We start from the raw sequence: 16,503 nt of genomic DNA, 5'->3' as shown, positions 1-16,503 counted from the left end.
AGCACATTCTGCCTTTAGGTATTCCATATGAAGAAGAGGAGGAAGAAGAAAAAGATGAATCTCTGATGGGGAAATTACTTTATCTAGTGCATAAAATCAAAGGGAAGCCAAAGAAAGAAGAAGAACAACCAAACGAAGAGGAGGAAAAAGCCCCCAGTAAGTTCCAACACTGTTGACTGAAATAATAACATGAATTCTAACAAGGGCCAATAATTTTCTAAATACTTTCTTCAGAAGTGTAGCAGCTGAGTTAATTGCAATAAGATTTTTAAAAATGAATAACATATTCGGGTACAATTACACTGCACTGAATGAACTGAGCGTGAATCACTCCTGAGTTTGCTTCGGGTTTGGAAGGCCAATTTACACTGGTTGACTCAAACCCCATTCTTGCCTCCTGATTTTCAAATTATTCTGAAGCTTGTAGAAGTTCTTACGTCATTAAGTAAGCGATATGATGTCATGTTGCTCGGAGCGCACGTGCAAAAAATGATTTCTCACCTTTGCCAGCAATTAAACATATTGGGCTCGATATTAGGGTCGGGTTTCCTGCGGGTTTCCAGCGGGGGGGGGCCCCGAAAATCCCGATATGAGGTCACGTGACCGGATCGCGCCGCGATCCCGACCACTTCTGGGTTCCCCGATGACGTGCGGGGCTGCGTGTGTGGCCCCCGCTGGTGGGAATCCCGCAGGCAATTAAAGCCAGCGGGGTTCCACTTGAGAGTACTTACCTTGCTTGTTGAGGTCAGTTAATGAGCTGAATCAGCTGTCAAAAGAGGAAGTGTGGGATTTTACCTGCATCGCAGACTGTTTCACACACTGGGGGAAACAGTCTCTCTCCAACCAGGCGTGTTGCAGCCAGCAGCCTGTGGCAGGTGCCAAGGTGCACTCCACGGGGGAGAGCCCTCACCCACGCAGGAGGCCACCGCGTCACATAGGGCAACCCCTGCCCCCCACCACCCCCCGCCAAGCCAGAGGACAGACCGACACGAAACCGCAGCCCCAGTCCGAGGAATCACCCACCTACCCTGCACAACCCCTCAGACCAACACCTGCCAGATGGGTGGTGCGTGGACACCCTCGGAGGACGAACAGCATGACCAGCCCCAGCAGCCTCGCAGTCCACGCCGTCCGCCGCAGAGACGTGGAGCCCCCCAACACGGTGTTGTTGCACGCCCACCTGCACAGCAGGAGGGAGGGCTACCGCAGAGAGAGACGCATTGCAGAGGGCACTACCCTCGCCACATGGTCCACAGACCGAGGCGAAGCTCCCCGGACCTCTCCGAGCAGCAGTGCACACGGAGGCGCAGATTCGCTCGACATGTAGTCATGGAGATCTGCAGGCTCTTTCATGCCGAGCTGCTCCTGGCTGGCCCCAGCACCAAGTGCTTACCTGTCGCTGCCAAAGTCACCACTGCCCTCCACAACTTCTCCTCCGCATCCTTCCAGGGTGCAGCCGGCTACACCGCCGATGTCTCTCAGTGGTCTGCGCGGAAGAGCCCTGCACATACACCTGCACCTACTCTGCAGTAACACGATGGGTGGCATCAGTGGTGGGTCCTCATAGTGATACCCAGGAGCGGGCATTATTGGACACAACAGACAGGATTCGCGGAGACATGGCAGTGGTGGTGCCAATATAATGTGTGCTGTTTGTTGCTCTGAAATTCAATATAGGTAACACCCATGGCAAACCCTCCGACACCCTTGTGCACCCCCTTCATGCTCACGAAACATTTGCCTTATGCTGCCTACTGCACATATGTGATGCATGCCCTGTGGCTGCAGCACAGGTGGTGGCAGGTTGAGTGAGGCTGGCCGTGAGGGAGATGCACGAGAGGGTGTGTATGGGATATAGCCATGAGATTGTATGAGGATTGGGTCGCGTGTTAGTGGCAGGATGAGTACTGGCGAGGTGAGTAGGTGGAGATAAGATGAGGATGGGGTTTGAGTGGGTATGAGGGGTGATGTGACAGAGTAGTGTTGGCGGTGCCGAAGGAGATGTGGGGTTGGGGCAGTGTTGTGGCAGATGGAGTGTAGGGGAAAGACTTCGTGTTCTCATTGTGGCTGACCTACTGAGGTCATTGCAGCGCCTCCTGCACTGTATGCAGGTGCGCGATATGTTGGTGGCGCAGGTGACCCCCTCTGCCACCTCAAGCCAGGCCTTCTTGGTGGCAGAGGCTGGCCGCTTCCTCCCGCCCGCCGGGTGGAAGATCTCTGTCTTCGCCCTCCTCCTCACCCCATCTGATGATACCTGGGGTGAGGCATCATTAAACTGGGAGCAGCCTTCCCCCTGGGCTGCTCCATGCTGAAATTTGTTCCTATTTGTTGCAGCATCTGTCAGTGGAGGACTGCCCCTTTAACTAGAGAGCCTCCAGCTGACAGATCATACTGCGCATGCGCAGCCCGCCCGACGCGCAGACCAGCAGCGTGGACCCCGGAGGAGCAGGTAATTGATTCCTATTAGTGTGTTGCCTGCTACGATCGCGCGGGCAACACACTAATTTCACCGAGCGTGTTGACCACGCTCCCGAAACCCAACCCGCCGGAAACCCGCAGGCCTGGTAACATCGAGCCCATTTTATTCATTAAAGGGATAGCCAATTTTTTCATGATTTTTCATTAAATTCGCCTTTTTACTTGACAGAATTCCAAGCATGTCTTCACTCCACTGTACACTTTTCTCTTAAACTACAGAAGACCATGGTTACACTGCGGTCTGGGGCCTGTAGCTCCTGGAGGTTTCATTTCACCAGCTCCAGTGTGATTCTTTCTGAGATGGCTAGCATGAATCTCTGTTAACACACCAGCGTCAATGTCACAGCACGTGATACTAAAGTTGGTAATGTACCCTTTGAGACTGTACATGTACTGCTGACATTGCAGGCTGTTGTGTTGATTAGTTTTGAAGCTGAATCTTAAGCGATAGTGGGGTTTTTTGCAGGTGGGGTGGAGAGATCAACAGGATCTGAATGGTCAATTGAGCTAAGAAACAGGGATCCCTCCACCCTAAAGGGGCAAATCACTACAAGGGACCTTCTCTCTTTTGAAGTCCCACACTTCAGGTCAAGTGATTCTCCCTCCTCCCTGCCCCAACTCTGCAAGCTCTCCATTCACAACCTCACTTTGAGACAGTCAGGAATTTTTTCCTCTTGTGAAGCAATTGGTAATTCTGCCTGCTTCCTTCCACAAAAAGGAACAAAATAGTTTACTTGTCCGGCAATGTTTTTGTCAGTTTTTCGAAGATTTAAAGTTGATCCAACAATTACATTATTGGCTGCAACTTTAGTTTTTGTTCTGTTGTTTAAACTTTTAAAACTCAGTGAGCATCTGATCGATGTTTTTGGTTGACTAGGCTTTCAAGCCTCGATTCCCACTCTTCTCAGTCATTTTTGATTGCTAGTTGATGCCTGCACCTGGATTTAAAATTTCTTCAGATTGTCATGTAGGGTTTCAGATCAACAATACCTACAATTCTCATGTCGGTGCCTTCCACAATCACAATTTATCCATTTATCAGGCTTGCTCAAAAATTAGCTCTAGGGCTGACAGAGATTGTGGGCCAGAAATTGTGCAGAGCGGAGTAGCATGGCTCTCCGAAGCTCCTGCGAATTAAAAGAACTAACGTACTTACTGCGGGCTTCGCGCCGTCCACTTGCTTGACTTTGAAGTTTCATGAGGTTGTGCGCTGTTAATTCATCCTCTCAGCAACGTAAGCTGATTCGTATGGGACAATCTGTGGGAATGGAAGATACGCCCACAGAATCTGTCAGGAAGAGAAGTCACCCCCACAAGCAGGCAAGCAAACTTCATTCATTTAAAGTTAGTATTCTGGAAGTCATTGTAAATAAAAATTTTAGTTTTTTTTAATAAAAAGCCAAGCAAATAATTGAATTAAATTAAAGAGACAGAAATGAAATTTTAAAAAAAATTATAACTTTTTAATTTTAAACAAATTTAATCAAAAAATATTACAATAAGGAGTAATATGACATTCCACATTTTTTAAATTTAATTTTTAGTTGTTTGGCAGTCATTAAGAGTCATCGCACTTTTAAAAATAGTGTAGACCTGGTATTTTTCAGCGTACCTTTTGGTGGCGTAAATAGTTACGTTCCAGCTAGACAGATGGGCAAGTTTGTGATTTTTCATTGATTTCAATGATTGTATCGTGCGATGGCCCTTTAATTCACAGCTGTCAAATCGCCGGCAAACCAATAGGAGCAAATTCATGATTTCCGGGTTTTAGCGTGTGTGTGCAAATGCATGAACTTGCTCCTTCGATTCGCTGTCGGACACCGTTGTCAGGTGAGTAATTTCTGCCCCTATATAAATATTGAGGAAGGTGTCCAATTTCAGTTCATCCCACAACACAGAAAGACCTCAGGCAACAGTTCAAATCCAAGTCCTGAAAGAGAGTTAAGCATGAACTTGACCCAACAGTGCTCAATCGATCACTATTCTTTACCTGGCAGTTTCTCCCACGTAATCTGGTCATACTATTTGTGGTCACGCACATGGCAAACAGATGGCGTCTCAAATCTCAGGCCTGACACAACCTCCGTCAGCAGATGGGGGTCAGTCTCTGGGTTAGTGGCTCAAGGGATTGCTTTGCTTCCATTGGTATAGTCCTAAGCCTCAGCTGAGGCAGTCACATCAGTTGCCTAGAAAGTATCCACATATTGAGCCACAACCTACATGATCATCAGCACCAGCACTCTTCAACAAGCCAAAAAGGCAAAAATAAAGGTGGCAGATTTGAACTCTCTTTTATAAAGGACATTTTTGCTTTCATGTTCTCAGTCCTGGAGCCCTCATTTTAAGAAAACAAATACATTGATCCAAGCAACTAAGGCATCAGCCTCATCCCAGAAAGGCTGTGTGGAGAAGTCATCAATTCTGATGCCTTTGAATTGGTCATCCAAAGATGTAGAGAGGCTGATGCTAGTTGAAACACTGGGTACTAGTGTATTTACCAAATCGTCTCAGGCAGCCCTATCCAACAAAGAGGACACATCAGATTTCTCCCTAATCTGAAGAGGAGGAGGATGCCAAGAACCGGGGAGGAGTTGCCCTTCTCCTATGAAGCAGGAGCTCAGGGCCTGTCTCAACTTGGGGTTTTTTCCCTTTTTTTGTATAATAAAATCCTTTTTTTAAAAAAGTATTAAAAATAAAGAATGAGGAAGAAGCAAGGGTTACAAATTAAGATTTTCACTTTCAGTAAGGCAAACTTCGAAGAGATGAGAAATAAATCGACCATAGTAAACTGGGCTGATCTGTTAATGGGTAAACCTACAGACAAACAGTGAGAAGTATTCAAAGAAGTTTTTGGTACAATACAGAACCAGTACATACCCCTAAAAGGCAAAAGCTCCACTGGTGCACTTACGAAACCATGATCAACAAACAATGTAAGAGACAGTATCAAGCTGAAAGAAAAGACTTACACAGTGCAAGGTAAAGTGGAAATCCAGCAGACTGGGAGAGCTGTAAAAAGCAACAAAGAAAGTAATGAGAGGTGCAAAAAAAAGTGTGGGAAAAAAACTTGCAAATGCTATCAAAACTAACTGTAAATATTTTTATAAATATATTGAGAAAAAGAGAGGTAAAGGGAAAGATGAACCCATTAAAGATGATACTATAATGGATAATAAGGAAATGGTAAACTTGTTAGATGAATACTTTGCATACATTTTCACAGTAGATGAAGAGGAGAAAATGCCTGTGGTACAAGGGAACCTAAAAAATAAGTCAAGGAGAGGAACTTATTGGATGTAATGTAAGTTTTTAAAAATGACAATGAAGAACATAATGGGACTTAAGATAGACAAGTCTCTAGAACCTGATGGTTTCCACCCTAGGGTATTAAAAGAAACAGGTGCATTAGTAAGAATTTTCCCAAACTCTCTAGATTTGGGAATTGTGCCTTTGGATTGAAAAATTTCAAAACGTTACTCCATCATTTACAAAAGGAGGAAGGGAGAAACCAGGAAACTACAGACCTATCAGGTGCTGTGAAGGTACTGGAATTTATCATCAGGGACACCTAAAAGAAAAGGCCCCACAAATTTAGCAGTGGGACCAGTGCCTGCGCAGTTTGGGCACAGGCCTTCCCTCTGCTACATTGGTATGCATTGCACCTGAAAGATGGGCACAACCCTTACCAAGTTTTACCCCATTGTCTATATGAACTTCCAGAAAGCATTTGATATAATTCCGCACAAGATATTGTTATCAAAAATAAAACCGCACTGAATTGGAGGTAACCCTGTGACGTGGGTTGGAAATTGGTTGGGAGGTAGGAAACAGAGAGTAGGGGTAAAGGGAATGTACTATGATTGGTGGGATGTGACCCGCGGGGTTCCCCAGGGAACTGTACTGGGGCCTCAGCTTTTCACCATACATAGAAATAACTTGGATGAAGGAATAGAGAGTTGTATATCCAAGTTTGCAGATGAAAATAAGCTAGAAGGCACAGTAAGTTGTGTAGATGGAAGCAGGAAGTTACAAAGGGACATAGACAGATTAAGTGAGTGGGCAAAACTGTGCCAGACGTAGTTCATTGTGGGGATGAGTGAGGTCATCCATTTTGGATCCAAGAAAGACAAATCAGAATATTTTCTTTATGGCGAGAGACTAGAAACTGTGGAGGAGTAAAGGGATTTGTCTGTGCACGTACACTAATCACTAAAAGCTAGTGTACAGGTACAAAAAGTAATCAAAAAGCCTAATAGAATGTTAGTCTTTTTCTCAAGGGGGCTGGAATACAAAGGGGAGGAAGTTATGTTTCAGTTGTATAGAGCCTTGGTCAGATCCCATCTGGAGTGCTGCGTTCAGTTTTGGGAATCGAACCTCAGGAGGGATATATTATGGCCTTGGGATACAGCACACAGTCACCAGAATGATACCAGGGCTTAAAGGGGTAAATTATGAGGACAGGTTGCATAAACTTTGCTTGTATTCCCTTGAGTTTAGAAGGTTGAGGGGTGATGTGTTTAAAATGATTGAAGGACTTGATAGAGTAGATACAGAGAAGCTGCTTCCTCTGATGGGAGAATCCAGAATAAGTTGGCATAATCCTAAAATTAGAGCTAGGCCATTCAGGAAACACTTTTTCACATAAATCTGGAATTCTTTTCCCCCAAAAAAGCTGTGGATGCTGGGTCAATTGAAATGTTCAATACTGAGATTGACAGACTTTTATTTGGTAAGGGTATCAAAGGATATGGAAAAAGGCAGGAAAATGGAGTTGAGGTACAGATCAGCCATGATCTACTTGAATGGCAGAACAGGCTCGAGGGGCTGAATGGCCTACTTCTGTTTCTATGTTCCTAAGCAACAATAGAAACACCTTCAAGAGCAGTGAGAGCACAGAAACGCAGTAGTATATAATTTGGTTGTATATAATGATTAAAAGTTAAAAATAAAAATGTGAATGTATAAAATGGTGCATAAAGCCACTATTTTATAAAGAAAATGCAATGAGCCCTGATTCCAAGCTGTACAAGGCAGTAATAGAGATAAGGACCCTGAATATCCTGAAATAGCGTAACTGGCAATTCGCACCACTCTTCTTGTCGCTGAGCTACACTGAAATTTCCTGAGAATCTCATTAGAAAACGCCTGGACATAAGAAACGGAAAGCAAGTGGAAATCACATGAATTATCGGGGCATAAGGAAAGCACCGAACTTATGCCATATTTCTTTTTTAAGTCCCTCTTTATGCATGAAAATTAAAGTTTATGCACATTAGGTTCAGCGGGCACTAAATTGGGCCATGTTGCGCCCATTGTTTCGGTGCTGCGCGGCCTCTCGAACATCCAAGATGGCGTCTTGGTTGCACACGCATATTTGCAGCGTGACGTGCGCTGGATGCCATCTTAGTATAGGAGTTAGCGCTTGTGCAAATACCGAACGCTGGAAGCATGTAGAGTAAGGAGAAATGGATACAATCAGTGTGAAACGCTGATTTAAAGTGATAGACACCATTTTGGCACTTAATGCTCAACTCAACGCACAGTCCTAACCCTGACCATCTGAACATGTCTTAGAGTGCCTGGAGGACCCCCCACCAGTGCGGCTGGATTATTGCTTCTGGCTGTCAATACATTTGTAACTGTTTTTGGAGGTCTCCTGTACTTGAATACTCGGACGTGGGGACACAGCCTAACATTTAGAGCCAGGACGTGCAGGAGTGAATTTAGAAAATGCTTGTACACGCACAGGGTGGGAGAAGTTTGGAACGCTCTTCTGCAAACCACAATTGATGTTAGCTCAATTGTGAATTCTAAATCTGAGATTGATAGATTTCTGTGAACCAAGGGTATTAAGGGATATGGGGCTAAAGCGGGTTTATGGAGTTAGGTCACAGGTCCGCCATGGTCTCATTGAATGGCGGAACAGGCTCGAGGGGCTAAATGCCACTGCCACTTGCTGCCTCCTGTTATGCGCCACCTTCTTCTGCAAGAAAGCGGGACGTGTGTCTGGGTGATATGCCTGTCATGGTTGAATAGCTGCCAGTGTGTGTGACCTGTGAGTTGTGGGTGGGCGGCTTGCAACAGTGGTAATGTGCAAGGGTGAGAGGAAGCATCTGATTGGAAGAGTTGAGTACTGATTGAAAGAGTTTGTTGGTATGTGGGTGATGGGGGGGTGTAATGCTTGGAGCAGTGGATGCGGCTAGTGGTGCAGTTGGTAGGAGATGCCACTTGACAGTTGACCTCACTCACTTTGACCACTCGTGTCAAAGCATTGAACTTCTTCCTGCACTGCATCTATATTCTTAGCGCTATGCGCCTGGTATTGACTTCGGCCCCTGCTGCCTCCCACTGCCTTTTGGCCATATGTCTGGAGGGCCTCTTGCCCCCCCGCCTCCCACCGTGCGGATATAGGATGTTCCCCCCTTCTGTCCACCTCTTGCACCAAGGCCTCTAGTGCATCATCAGAGAACCCTGGTGCAGGCACTCTCGCAGGTCTGGTACCAACTCAGATGGGCAGTTTGGTGAGATCAGGCATGCAGATTGGAGGATGTGGGATTTAGTAGTGCGCAACCTTTATTCAATGTTTTAACATGACTCATCAGTGTGTAAACATAGGGACGGGACCTACATCTGTGTTTTATGTATGCGATGTCTGATCTCCGTGCAGACAGCAGACTGTTATTTTTAGCAAATAACAGGTACCGGCTACCTTTAAGAGACTTTAAGAGCCAACCTCCCTTTAAGAGACTGGGGCTCCCCCTGCTGGTTGAAAGTGTGAATTGCATTGAATCGACATGCAAGGCCTTGATTTCAATGCAGATTGACGGTGAGTACTGAGGCCGGATGAAGTTCTCGTCCTGCCTGCACAGGGGCCATTGGGCATGGGTTAATAATGGATCACGCTACCTACGCCCAATAATAGGCCCTATCGAATTTTTCTCCCAGCATGTTTTAAGAAATGCAATCGTAGAATTTTTTCAATTTTCAATGCAAATGATTCCGATGCCATAAAAAACGCTTTGAAAGATACAGAAAATACATTGTAGGTCTCAGTGAGGAGAAATTTTTAAAATCACTTCAAAGAAAAATCAGAAGTAAATACCAGAAATATGACTTTGGGTCCTGTTGCACCTAAAATTTTAGGCCTGGTCAGAACTGGTGTAAATCCAGGAAAATTTGCGTGAGCTGCACCTTTTCAGGTTGAATCGATTCAAAAGAATGAGGAGGACTAAGCCCTGGGAAGTAATCTATTATGCAGTACACCAGCAGATGTGAAACCCTTGAATTGTCAGAAAATTTTGGACTTTATTTGAGTGGGCTCTAATTTATTCTAATAAGAGTTTATACACAAATGAACAGAAAGAGTGAAAGTAAGTTCTCCCAGTCAGCAATCATCAATACAGAACATAGAGGGGGGTGCTTTGTGGAGGGTTTACCTAATACAGAAATGTACCTTTCAACAGAATGATATAATGTTCCTTTTATGTCTACTGCCTTTAAAAAAGCTTGAAATTCATTTGGAATTATGGAATCTACTACTCAATTTGATCCAAGGGCAAATTGCAAAGTTCTGCCATGGATTTTTAATATTAAAATTGACTCAATATTGTTTCAGAAAAATGTTTTGATCATTAATATTTATATGGGAGTTATCATTCTTCTTTCCACCTGTTACTTTATTTTAAATGCTAAAAATTCTTATTTATGTTCTAAGTTTAAATGTTGAACACTTAAATCCAAAAGTGTGCTAGCACAGCCTATATTGCATGGTAATTAACCATGAGCAGGAAATAGAGCCACCAGAAATACTGTAGGACAGTTAATTACCAAGTACAAACTATCAACAATTGACACTCCAGGTTTACAAATATCACCCTCTCTTTATGTGCTTAGCACTACAGCATATGTAATAAAGCATGACTTGCAATGTGCTGATATTATTGGCCCTCAAATGGCACTTGACCATTTAAACACTCTTAATACATTATATAAAACACTCAACAGGTTGGTAATGAAACATAAACAGAGTGGATTAGTTGAGCGACTTGCACCTTATAATAAACCTGCATATCAAATATAATGTCGTTGAGTTAGGGTGTTTTTTAAACCTTTATTTAATCAGAGGTTATTCCAATACAGGACCTAAAGCTAGAAGCAGTCGTTCATTGCCAAATGAAAGCTTTCTCAAAGAGGGTTAAGTAATGTGTGACAGCAGTTTATCTCATTCTTACCACCTCAGTCATCATTTAAACCCAGAGTTAGACTTGTAGTTCTCGTTTAAAGATTTGCCAGGGATCAAATTACAATAACCAAGACATTTGGAAGTAAAAAATAGTTACATGTTTATGACATCGAGACATTGGGTACCACATGTTAACATCTCCAGATTAATGCCAAAGATAGCTGAAATGTTTCTGCTCTAGTTATCAGGATCCTCAACCCACAATTGTTAGAATTCACAGAACATCTGTGTTTGGATTTATTTGTTGTAGTAATTTATTGAGACAGAACACCATGAATTTCAAGTAGTAACTGAGCAGATGTTAAAACTGTAAAAATGCATTCTGGCTTTGATTTAAGTGGGAGCACAGATCCCCTTCTATGGGCATTTCTTACAGCAAGAAGGCAGGTTGTCAATAGACCAATAATAGCCACTAAAAATGCATGTGGATCAATGTTTAAATTTTATTCCATACTAATTTTTAAAAATATTTAAACCTCATTCCTTAAATTTGGTTTACTAATAGTCTTACTTACTTATAAGTGTAATATGCTGAGAATTTTAGTTGGTTGATTTTGAATGTGTGAAATCCATCTGAAATTGACAAGTAACACTTCGGCAAAGGGATAATACAGTTTTACATTTCAAAATTGCTGGAAGTGTAATTTAACTTTGATGTGTGGAATGAAGTTTAAGCTACTTTCCATCGCAGGCTCTTCAAAAGCAGCATGAAAGCTTTGAACAAGTTTTCAGACGATTGCTGCACTGTCAGTTGTTTTCTGTTTCAATTAAAATATGTTTGTAATAAAATTTATGGTTAATTAGCTTATTGAATTTCATAGATTTACATAGAATTTACAGCACAGAAACAGGCCATTCGGCCCAACTTGTCTGTGCAAGTGTTTATGCTTCACACGAGCCTCCTCCCTCCCTACTTCATCTAATCCTATCAGTATATCCTTCTATTCCTTTCTCCCTCATGTACTTATCTGGCTTCCCCTTAAATGTATCTATGCTAATCGCCTCAACTACTCCCTGTGGTAGCAGGTTCCACATTCTAACCACTCTCTGGGTAAAGAAGTTTCTCCTGAATTCCTTATTGGGTTTATTAGTGACTATCTTATATTTGTGACCCCTAGTTTTGGACTTGGTTAGTATTGTTTGTCCATATTCTACCCAAATTAAATTTGTAATATTTTAACGTAAGGATTTGACACCCTGGAACATTATCGAATCCAATTTTTTAGTTCTCTGGTATTTTTGGTAGTTTGATTTCTTATTATAGTTAAGTGTGTTACTAAAGTAGGAATGTTGGTTGTGGTAATACACCTTTAGATTTTAACATTTGGATTTGGTTCGTTGAGCATAATCAGTAAGTATTTTTCATGAAGTATTTTTTAAATGCAAAATTAAGTAAAGGATACTAATTAAAAAGAATGAGAGCTGCTGCAGAAATACTAATAATTAATCGTTTTTCCTGAGTGTTTGAGTCAATTTTAATATTAAAACACTATGTAAATTTCACTTTACAAATTTGTTGTTAGGATTTCTTAGTAATTACATAACTGATCTGTTGATAAATTGTACTGAAGAGAATCTTCTGGGAAGTGGGTTCTTATGGATTAAACATAATAGCCCTGAAATTGCATTCTGGGCTTCAGCTGAAGAAGCAATTTTTTAAAAAAGAAAACGTGTCTTTGTTGATTATCTCCTAATAGCAAATGATCCCTTTGTGATTGCTTGCCATTGGGAAACCCCATTGTGGACCTAGGCTTTTGGACAGCAGGTACAGGCTGCTGGAAAAGCAGAACTAGTGGGATTTGCAGCTGGGTACATCTTCTCACTAGTCCTGCCTGTTTCTATGATGTCACAATAAAATGCTGAGGGCCCAAGAGGCACATCCCCCTGTTGGAATTTCAAATCGCAGAAAGGGGCAGAGACCAGGCAGAAGTGGGTTTCACCTTAAATTTCTCACCACAACCTTTCAAATATAATAATGTGCTGAGAGAATAGTGTTTAAAGTAAAATATAAACTGTCTTTTAAAGGTTGGTCTGAAAGTCATCTGATGAAGGACCATACTATATGAGCAAAGAGATTCCTGTTTTAATGGATTTAAATAACTAGTTGACTCTGTATGACAGCCATTTAACATATGCTTAACTCATACTTTACTGCCCACACCCTATCCCGTTCTAAGCCTCAATCACTTATCACACTATCACCCTTCCAACTTGGGCCTCTCCCCTCCGTCTCTCACTTCCCCATCAGTAGCAGAGCTTTCAACCATCAAGGCCCTACACTTTGGAATCCTCTTCCTAATTCCTTCCATTAAGCTATATCGCTCCCCATCTTCAAAAGCCTGCTCCAAACCTGCCTCTTCAATCATACCATTGGTCACCTCTTGTAAACTGTTCTATATCATACTTATTGCCAGTTTTCCCCCTTTTTTTTGTAAAGTGCTTTCAGGAATTTTGCTACATTAATGGAACTATCAAAGTGCAAGTGATTTTTGTTGTTCAATATTATTCTAAACTCATTTCTATTTCAGCCAACCTGACACAACTTATCTCACAGACTATGGTGCACTGGTCTCAAGAGTCATACATTCAAGACGCAGAACTGATTAAAACCATGTTCAGCCTTTTGCGCCGACAATATGATGCGATTGGTGAGATGCTGAAAGCTATGCGGAAAGCATATACCATCAGTGCTGCCTCCGTACAGGAAACTGTCAGTCTGCTGGTTTCCCTTGGACAGATTCGATCCCTCCTTAGTGTGAGAATGGGGAAGGAAGAAGAAATGCTTATGATTCGCGGATTAGGGTATGGGCAAGTTTTAGTTGTTTTTTAGCTGACACGTTTTGAAAATAACCTGCTATTTTACTACTGCACAAATAACAGCAGATGTTTTATAAGATTACATTTCATTACAAACCTGTTCCCAAATTAATGTAGCTTCAAGGTTCTGATTTCCCTTTGAGATGAAAATGTAGGGATAAAAAGCACAAAGCTATAAAAAGAAGCATGGCAGTCGGGACAAGTGCATATATCAGATCACAGAGGACTGAGAGAGCTCTTCCCGATGGCTCAGTAAATTTATCTGGTCAGTACTTGAGCCATCCAGAGCCCAAGTTTGATACCTGGTCTATTGTGAGTTAGCTGATGTCAGCTGGGATGGTGTTACAATTGGCCTTAGTTTCCTTGAGTTAGTGAGGGATAAAACTGACCAAGGCTCCTGCTCCTGCTCACTATCCAGTATGCCATACTGGAAGTGCACAAGTGTAAACTTTGAATGAGGACACGATCTGGCTGGGCTGTAATGCTATTTGGTCAAATAGCCTGCCAACATTCACTGTCAAGGCTCACACAGCAACGATTTATGAAAGGGAAATCATATTTGACAAACCTATTGGAGTTCTTTGAGGATGTAACTAGTAGAATAGATAAGGGGGAACCAGTGGATGTGGTGCATTTGGATTTTCAGAAGGCTTTCGGTAAGGTCCCACGCAGGAGGTTGGTGAACAAAGTTGGAACACATGGAATTGTGGTTAATATACTGGCATGGATTGAGAATTATTTAACAGACAGAAGACAGAGAGTAGGAATAAACGGGTCTTTTTCAGGTTGGCAGACTGTGACTAGTGGTGTACCGCAGGGATCAATGCTTGGGCCCCAGCTATTCACAATCTATATCAATGATTTGGATGAGGGGACCAAATGTAGTATTTCCAAGTTTGCTGATGACACAAAACTAGGTGGGAATGTGAGTTGTGAGGAGGATGCAAAGAGGCTTCATGGGAATATAGACAGGCTAAGTGAGTGGGCAAGAACATGGCAGATGGAATATAATGTGGAAAAATGTGAAGTTATCCACTTTGGTAGGCAAAACAGAATTGCAGAGTATTTTTCGAATGGTAAGAGATTGGGAAATGTTGATATTCAAAGGGACCTGGATGTCCTTGTACATCAGTCACTGAAAGCTAACATGCAGGTGCAGCAAGCAATTAGGAAGGCAAATGGTATGTTGGCCTTTATTACAAGAGGATTTGAGTACAGGAGTAAAGATGTCTTACTGCAATTATATAGGGCCTTGGTGAGACCGTACCTGGAGTATTATGCACAATTTTGGTCTCCTTACCTAAGAAAGGATATACTTGCCATAGAGGGAGTGCAACGAAGGTTCACCAGACTGATTCCTGGGATGGCGGGATTGTCGTATGAGGAGAGATTGAGACTAGGCCTGTATTCATTCGAGTTTAGAAGAATGAGAGGTGATCTCATTGAAACATACAAAATTCTTAAAGGGCTCAACAGGGTAAATGCAAGGAGGATGTTTCCCGTGGCTGGGGAGTCTAGAACCAGGGGTCACAGTCTAAGAATAAAGGGTAGGCCATTTAGGACTGAGATGAGGAGAAATTTCTTCACTCAGAGGGTAGTGAATCTTTGAAATTCTCTACCCCAGAGGGCTGTGGAGGCTCAGTTATTGAATACATTCAAAACAGAGATCAATAGATTTCTAGATATTAAAGGCATCAAGGGATATGGGGATTGTGCAGGAAAATGGCTTTGAGGTAGATCATTAGACATGATCTTACTGAATGGCGGAGCAGGCTCGAGGGGGCGGATGGCCTACTCCTGCTCTGATTTCTTATGTTCTTATGTGCTTATGATGATCACTTGAGTGAGATGCCAGAGAAAGCTCAGTGCTGGCGGAAGCAGACCCAGCAAAGGGGCAACGTCTTCAGGGAAAAGAGGAAAAGTGAGAAAATTGTTGACAAAAAAATCGGAGTCAGCATCAAAAACTCCTATATCGGGTAAATTATGGATAAAATATGTTCTCCTGTGCTAATGTCAGTCTCATTATTCCATGATCTTCAGGGATATCATGAACAACAAAGTATTCTATCAACATCCAAACTTGATGAGAGTGCTGGGTATGCATGAGACTGTCATGGACGTCATGGTGAATGTGCTTGGAGGAAATAAATCACAGGTAATTTGCACAGAGCAGATAAAATCTTTACAGAATTGAAATGCCCATGAAAGAAATTTGATACGGACCCTCAATATTTATCCACTTTTTGTTAATTGAAATCTTACTGACACTCACAATATGAATAGTGCAAACCTGTCTAATAACCATTTAATTTATTTCATTACATCTATTAGAAAAGTAACTGATGATTGCAATTGGAAGTTACAGTGGGCCATGCAGTTTGATATTTAGGAAATCTTGACCATTTTCCCACTTACAGTTTGCAAAAGGAACTAAAATGTTATGATAGTGAACCGTGTTTTCTACCAACCTAGTTGGTGGGAAATGATTTACCAGTAGGCCAAACGATTTGTTATATCTCACAACTGCTCAGAAGCTGGCATTTTCACTGTCTCTAGGACATTTTATGCGAAACTGAAGCAAATCACACTGCATGCAGAATGTAGCAGTATTTGTTATCAGATGTTACAAATTATTTTCTCTAGTTATAGGTAACTGCACGTAAAATCCTATATTTAACTTTTTGAACTCATTCTCTTGTCTTTTTGTGTTCCTCGTTCCATCCCCAGATTACTTTTTACTTTTATTTTGCAAATATCTGAGTTTAATCAATTAGTTAGTAAATACATTTGATAGGTCAAAAATGTTATGACTTGAAGCTTCAACCTTTTACATTGCTAGAACCACAAATATATATCATATAGGAATAAAGCAGAGTAAACCCATTGTTAAACAGAGTAGAAGTATCATTGTATTGTCCCCTGGTAGGCAAGGAACTCCAGGGAATATTAGAGCCCATTCTACTCAT

At 42.2% G+C, this 16,503-nt stretch overlaps 1 protein-coding gene across 1 annotated transcript in view; it reads left to right on the top strand.

Moving 5' to 3' along the window:
* Nucleotides 1-16,503, top strand: part of ryr3 (ryanodine receptor 3) — a 399,971-nt gene that overhangs the window by 199,815 nt on the left and 183,653 nt on the right. Inside the window, exons 38-40 of the mRNA XM_067991361.1 lie at nucleotides 19-156; nucleotides 13,249-13,522; nucleotides 15,578-15,692. Of these exons, the coding sequence (XP_067847462.1) occupies nucleotides 19-156; nucleotides 13,249-13,522; nucleotides 15,578-15,692 (527 nt within the window). The remainder of the gene's footprint in view (nucleotides 1-18; nucleotides 157-13,248; nucleotides 13,523-15,577; nucleotides 15,693-16,503) is intronic.

This window comes from Heptranchias perlo, chromosome 10, assembly GCF_035084215.1.
Source record: "Heptranchias perlo isolate sHepPer1 chromosome 10, sHepPer1.hap1, whole genome shotgun sequence".
Lineage (NCBI taxonomy): Eukaryota > Metazoa > Chordata > Chondrichthyes > Hexanchiformes > Hexanchidae > Heptranchias > Heptranchias perlo.
This window is presented reverse-complemented; position numbering and strand designations above follow the sequence as displayed.